General features: G+C 42.5%; 1 protein-coding gene across 1 annotated transcript; it reads left to right on the top strand.

The window, feature by feature from the left end:
- utp11 (UTP11 small subunit processome component) lies at positions 1-2,874 on the top strand. Its single transcript, XM_018700073.2, has 8 exons — positions 1-198; positions 369-430; positions 564-666; positions 775-894; positions 1,687-1,780; positions 1,951-2,081; positions 2,298-2,408; positions 2,622-2,874. The coding sequence occupies exons 1-8, from the start codon at positions 139-141 to the stop codon at positions 2,703-2,705; spliced, it is 765 nt and encodes a 254-aa protein (XP_018555589.1). The 5' UTR covers positions 1-138; the 3' UTR covers positions 2,706-2,874.
- The last annotated feature ends 4,516 nt before the right edge of the window (positions 2,875-7,390 follow it).

Below are 7,390 nucleotides of genomic sequence, written 5' to 3'. Positions count from 1 at the left end.
ACCCACGTGTCTTAGGCACCAGGAAAGCACTAGAGCTGAACCAGCTAGGTTTCAGTGTCTGTAGGACTTACCAAGCTTTATATATCTGCTTTGACTCAACTGTTTTTACTTTTTCTGGCTCGGGGACATTTATCAAACATGTCTTCGTTCAGGAAAGCGCTGAAATCCCGACAGAGGAACCACCATGAAAGATCTCAGGTGAGCAAATCAGTGTGTTGTTAGCCAGCTGGTATGTTGTGAAGTACCTCTGTACAGAGACTTAAAAGATGAACAGATTGTAACCAACCAAATAAATGTGAGGTTATGTTCCTGTGACACAAGTAATGTATTGATCGTGTATCTTTAACTACATCATTTTGTTCGACCAGCCTGGTTCCAGGAAGCATTTGGGATTGCTGGAGAAGAAGAAAGACTACAAACTCCGTGCAGAGTGAGTTAATCAACGATTATAGAACATGTTTTATATTTCCAGGCTTTGGATCCAAAGTCATAAAACTCTTAGTGCCTAACGATGGTTTAAGTCTTTTAATGATCTAACTGCGTGATTTTTGTGTTTATAACAGTGACTACCACAAGAAACAAAACACTCTTGCTGCCCTGCGGAAGAAAGCTCTGGAGAAGAACCCAGATGAGTTTTACTTCAACATGATCAACTCTTCGCTACAGGTAAACTCAACATCATGATCAAAAGAGCAGCAAGATGTGCATGAGGATGCACATTCTGTCCAGTGTGGATTTAATTTGACTTCATGTGTATATCCTGTTTTATTGCAGGATGGAGTTCACGTGGCAAAAAAACCCAAGGAAGAGACTGAGGTCACAGAGGAGCAGAAAAAAGTAATGAGGTCACAGGATATTAAATATGTGGAGATGAAGAGGGTCGCAGAGGCTAAGGTAAGTTTATGTTTTCTGTAATAGATCAAGCATAAAGAGCCTCTTATGCATGACAGTGTTAACAAAAGTTATTTTTAAATCTGGAATCACAGAACAGATTAAAATGGTCTAGATTATGGATACAAAACATATGTTAATGGAAAGATTACTGGTGCAAAATTGAGTTCCTGGGCTCTTGTCAGATATGCTCATCTCCTTGTTTTTAAATGAACACTTGTTTTCACACTCTTTGTTCAAATGGTATTGCGTGTACTAGTGTGTTTTATGATAAGTATCTGTATTCAAATAAAAGTGTCAAGATTGCTTACACATGCATTTTCTCTCCTCTGAAGTGTAACACCTTCCTTACCTCTCAGTCTGCTTGGATATGATTACTTTGCAGGAAGGTGTACTCAGTTTACAAATTGCCATCATGTCAAAAAACATCACATATAACTTTCCAAATTGCTCTTGGCATGTTCAGTGTTACTTTAATTTATATAATTCACATGAAATTGCAGCACAGAAAGCCCAGACTAGGATTGATGTATTTTAGAGGCAGTGTCTGCATTACTTTGTTTGTCCACCAGAGAGCAACAACAAGTGTTCTTACAAAAAACCAAATCTATGGGACACACTTTAACATACTTTAACTCAAAAATGTCAGTATCTTAACCCTAAAACTACAGTATAGGCCAGTCTAAATTACAGATGTGTTCTGCCCACTACCTAAACCCTTCTCCCAATAGAGGGCTTTTGTTGGTGCCTGTTGTCTCTTTCTGTGATCTCTGCCTCTTTGTCCTTTGCTTTCAGAAAATTGAGAGGCTGAAAGGAGAGCTCCATCTTCTGGACGCAGACAGCAAACAAAAAAACAAGCACACATTTTTTGTGGATTCCAAGAAAGAAGGTAAATATAAATGTTGATTTGATAATGAATAATACTGAGTCTTTGGATCATAAATGTTCATTGAATAGTAATGTTATATGACGTGCACAGACACTATCCGTGTCCACATATGCTTCTATGGTTGTCAGGTTCTGTAAGAAGTTGAAAAGTTTTTCTCTGTGTCTCCTCAGTGCAGTCATTTGACCTGGCAAATCACCTCAACACAGCTCCTGAGCTGGTGGACAGAGTGTACAACAGACCAACTCTGAAAACCCTGGAGACAAAGAGCATCCAGGGAGCTGTGGAGCCTGACAGCATACAGGTCTGTGTTTGTAATAAATTCAGATCACCTCAAAATCTTCAGTTACAACATTTTGCCTCAGTAATTTTTATTGCCAGATGTCTGTATTGAAAATGGAAAACTACTGTTCTGGGCTCGATTGTTTATAAATGAATTGTTTGTTTAAATTGTGGTGATTTTAAGTTTCTGCAGTTCAATCCACTGATGGTTCATGTTTTCTCCTCATTGTACCTATAGAAACTGGCCAGGCAGAGGAAGCACCAATATAAAATCCTCTCCCAGAGGGTTGATAGAGAAAAGAAAATGTTTGTCATCAGCCAGAAGATTCAGACACGCAAAGATCTACAGGTGAGGAGGTGGATCTCACAATAAGCATTTTGGGTTCAATTTCAGTAAGGACGGTAAAAAATTATTACATTTTACTCTCTAATGATACTAATTTTATTCTGTAATTGTATTATATTTCACTATATTTTGGACCAGACTCTGGCACAACAATAATTTCCTGTGGGATAAATAAAGTTCCGTCTCATCTTACTCTTTTTTCTCTCTGGTCACCAGGACAAGATCAAGAAAGTGAAGGTGAAAAAAGAGACAGCCAGTGCTCCAGCTATTTACAAGTTTGAGGCCAAGAGGAAACGCTAAGAAATCAACAACTTTGCCGATGAGCTACTGGTGACATAATGGACCATACCATAGATGGCAGACAATGGATGATTTTTTCCCGTCAAATCTTGTTGCAGCCACGCAATTTTGTACATATTTATCTAAGACTTTTATTTTCTTTCAAATAAAAGAAGAACGTGCAAATTGATGTGACTTACTTGTAGTTGACCTCTGTGGGACAGTTGTTTTTACATTTTATGGGTTTTCTGGAGAGGGAGACCTAAAAACAAGAGAAAAAGAAAAGGGAATGATTTGTCAATGAAGCCTCAGGTTGAATTTGTGCTCAGGATGTGGTATGTGGTACTTTGTCCAACCAGCTGAGTTCTTGTATTTTATTCTTAGACCAGTAGGTGGCATTAGTGTTCTTTATGACATGAGCTGAAAAAAAACATTGGTGGCTGAAAACACTGGACCTTGCAGTACATAGACTAAGCTGGGATTTTGAGTTACTAGTGCGCCCCACCTCTTAGACTTTAGAGTCAAACTGCGATTGTTGTATTGTGTGTGTGAGTTGTCTTCAGTCTGTGTGCAACAGGTCACTGGTTTTGTAGGTATTGAGCTGTGAGGTTTGACACTTCATCCCCATTTTAAATCTGCCTTAAAGGGAAGTGATGCTCCACTGCAAAGCTACTACAGAATATACATATATACAGAACATATTCCACAGTCAGTTGCATGCTTTTAGGTTTCCCTCATCAGTTTTTAAAATAAGAAAATTTAACATTTCCATGCCACATTAATCATGTCTCTACATCATGTATGAATAGTACCTGGTAAATACATGACCTGATGTGGAACAACAAAGACAATGTAAGTTTTAAATAAGTGAAGCCAGGTATAAACTTTGTTTGTTACTGTTAGCAGCTATGATGAGAAAAATATATAAACTATATATGGAACATGTAAGATGTTGCTGGTTGTTACCACTTCATTAGTTAATTATGGGTAACTTAATGCTGATAAACCTAACATTTTTTGACATCAACAAGGAGCACACAAACACACTGTTGTGGCTGAGACACACATTGAGCAGAGGCTCTGAAGGACACACCTTTGTAGCTGCCCTTGACTTAGGATGCAGAACACACCTCTAACAGACCCTTCTCACATGTTACAGCAGCTGCAGCTAATAAAATTAAGTATGATTTAGCTGTCAGTTAGCAAACATTGATAATAATAATGCTATTGTCTATGCTTGCTCATTAGCTTACTTTAATCAAAATTACCAATTATTAATTTTATTAGCTGCAGCTGTGCTTATGCAATGACACCTCAGGCTCCCTTGAGAGACACATGTAACTATTGTTACAGCTGTATCCTTTTCTACAGTTTATTTTCATTCAGGGGGTTATCTTTTTTATTTGATGCTAAGTCTGTAACAGGTTATCAAGTAACCAAGTCAGTGCTCATGCACACTCAAGTTCCCCTTATAGTTGTAGCCATTTTTATAGCATACATTGTGACTTGTCATAGTGGAAGAAGTACAGGTGTTATTAATAACATCAAAAATGACTCTGTTCTATTTAGGAGTCCCAGTAAGCCATGGCCTTGTGATAGTAAGCCAACAGGAACAATACCAGGACTCTGAAACTGAGGCTACATGGAATTCACCCATCATTCATTTCATTATTTACACCAGAGCTTTTCCTACAGTGACATGTCAAAATGTCTTCCATAAAAAAGGCCTATGAAGGCTGTCATTTTCTATGTCTTCCTCACATCTTTCTGCTTCACAAGACTACCCACCTCACACAGGTGTATGGTCTTTGGTAAATTAGAGCAGTTTGTTCTTGTGCTGATCAGGTTACCTGAGCGGCATGGTGCAGCAGAGACAAGCTCTCATGCCCCACTGTGAGAAGATCCCTGTTTTGACTGTAACTAAGACCCACTCTGTTGACCCTCCTATCATCAGCCCTCATCTCTCTCTGAAATGTACTAAAGCACCATATTTCAGGCCAAGCAAACAAAAGTTCTGAAAAAATGTCACCTTTTCTCCTCCTTTATAGTGCTGTCTTTCTCCTTCAACAATAACGTATGTGCATGCAGTGAGTGCTAACAAAGTGTATGTGTGGTTACTTCCTTGAGCTTATAGTGTGGAATAGACTGGAGGTCTGGTGCCCAGCAGCAGCAGATCAGAGTGACCCAGGCTTGATTGATCACTGTGGTGGCAGCAGCTTCATAAACAGGGCCCATCCATCAGCCTCTCCTGGGAGCCACTGGAGGGGAAGAGGGGAAGAGGGGAGAGAGGGAGCCAGGCAGAAATGTCAGCAGGCGCTGTGAGAGGTGGAGGGACGGCAGGAGGGGGACCAGAGGCCTTGGCCCAGACACTGCTGACCAGAGCAAAGGTAAGCCAACAGCTCAGTATGGGCCAAAACAGGCAAAGAGTGATGGTGGGCGTCCACTTAGCTTGGCTGCTCCCCTTTAAAATCAACTGAGGTAAAAGCAAAGAGTTAATGATAAAAAATAATTCTATCAGTGTCCTAATCATAGTAGAAATGTCGATGAGGATGTTTTTAAATGTAGGGATCACACATACTGTGTAAAGTATATGTATGCATTTGTGGATTTCACTGTCACACAAGCACATGCACAAGCCTGCATCACTAGTCTATCGCTGGCATTTCAGTGTTGACCATTCATTCAGAATTGTGTCGTAAGAAGTGAAAGAGTGACTTAAGTCCTCAGCCAACTCTCCCTCCCTACTTCCGTACGCCTTCCTCCCACCCTCCCTGCCCTCTGCTATTGCGTCACACCACTGAGAGAGCGTGCCTGTACCGGGACCCTCAGGCCCAGCATCCATAAGCGGAGGGGGTGGAGGTCAGTGAGGAGAGCCCAGGGGTCAAAACACTGTGTGCGCAGTTCCGGGACCCCTATCTGACTACGTGACCCAAGCATAGACGAGCCACTGTTCCTCCTCAAGCTGGCCTTTCATTCCCCCCAGCAACGGGACTCTTATGCTGGGGTGCAGTGGCAGGGCTCAGGGGTGGGTAGTGGGTGACCTTCTGATTTTAAAGATATAGACAGGCATTCCTCTATTGTCAAAATTCAAGTAATTCATTTGACGACTTGCACAGGCCATCCTGTCCCCCTCCCAATGCCATCCCTAAAGTTAATGACCCTGGAGGTTTGCTAACGAAAAGACATTTTTGGAATGAGGGGTTAGTGCTGTGTGGTAGTCACACAGCTGCAGGCTATGACATTAACCTCGATATATAGCAAGTGAGAGTGAAAGTGCAGCCTGGTTAAGAAAGGGTACGACAAATGGATCTTTGTTCTCCAAGTTTAGTTATTAGATGCATCATGGAAAAAACCTTGTTCTTTAAAAAGGACATTTTGTGATCATTTTTTTGGATCCCAGTGTCTATTTTAACACTATCAAGTACTGTACATTTTAAATAAGCATGCAGGTTATTTTATGAATATTTTTCTATATTATTAGATAATACAGAATACAAATGAGTCATGCGTCACTATAACCTCCCTGCATGGCTTTAGCCTAGCACTTGATCTTCGCAAACCACAAGTGCCGCACCTCCACCCACCTTATTCACAAACACAGCTCTGCCCTGCTCCAAAGCCAGTGTACAGAGCCAGGGTTAAGGATGGTTAAGAAGAGTACTAATCGATCCTCCAATTACGGAGAGCTGGAGAGTGAGAGTTGGGGAGAAGAGAGAGGTAGCCTGGGGTTTGAGTGTTGGGAGGGTGTCTCAGAATGCAAGGGGTGGGGGGGATGAGAGGTAGTCTTTATCTTTGGATCCCTCTCTCCTTTAACTTGAAGCTGGGTGTCATGGGGCTTTTGAAGTAGTGGATAGAGAGGAGGGACAGAAAAGGGGGAGGAAACGGGGGGGTGGGGGGGGGGGGGGGGGGGTGGCTGGCGTGCAGGCAGGGTCTCTCTCCATGCCAGGGGGAAGACGTCTGAAGGAAAATCTTTACAGCCTTGACAGTGCCCCAGACATGCGTGCGTTTTTGTGTATTTGTGTCAGTATTTGGATGTGTGTGTGTGTGTGTGTGTGTGTGTGTGTGTGTGTGTGTGTGTATCTTAGCATGTTTGTGTGTGTGTCTGTGTGTGTGTGCATGTGTGCTTGAGTTGAATGTCTGGCTCATGCAATGAGGTGGGGATCACAGAGCCCTCTTTTTAAATTGCCGCTAATGAGCCCTGGCTGGCGAGAGGTACTCGAATTGATTAAATTTGCATGGGAGCCTAAATCATGACGGGGGCCTCATACTTGTGCCCCCCGCCTCTAGGTGCACACACACACACAGACATATACAGCACCCTTGGTGCCCCCCCCCCCTCCACATCAGACCTACAGGGGGTATCTCTCTGCAGGAGAGAGGGACAGGATAGACCAGGGGGAGGGTGTGTACATGTGTGCATGTGTGTGTGGTGTTGAACGGGGCGTGGAGCGCACCCATCTGCCCCGGTATTACTGTCAGTCCATCATTCAGGGGAATGCCAGGCGCGCGCCTCGGGGACGTGTTCATTACGCTTTAACTACCGGATCTGTCCTTGTCTCGCAGCCTCCCCGTGTCATTGTCTGCCCGAGATTGCGTGTGTGTGTATATTTATGCATCTGTCTGCTTGCATCACAATTGAACGCACCCAGTTCATGTGTATGGGAAGGTGTTGGTGTGTTTTGAAATTGAGCAGCATTCTGGAAATA

This window comes from Lates calcarifer, linkage group LG15 (assembly GCF_001640805.2).
Source record: "Lates calcarifer isolate ASB-BC8 linkage group LG15, TLL_Latcal_v3, whole genome shotgun sequence".
Lineage (NCBI taxonomy): Eukaryota > Metazoa > Chordata > Actinopteri > Centropomidae > Lates > Lates calcarifer.
The sequence above is the reverse complement of the archived record's forward strand: the minus strand, read 5'-3'. Positions and strand labels throughout refer to the sequence as shown.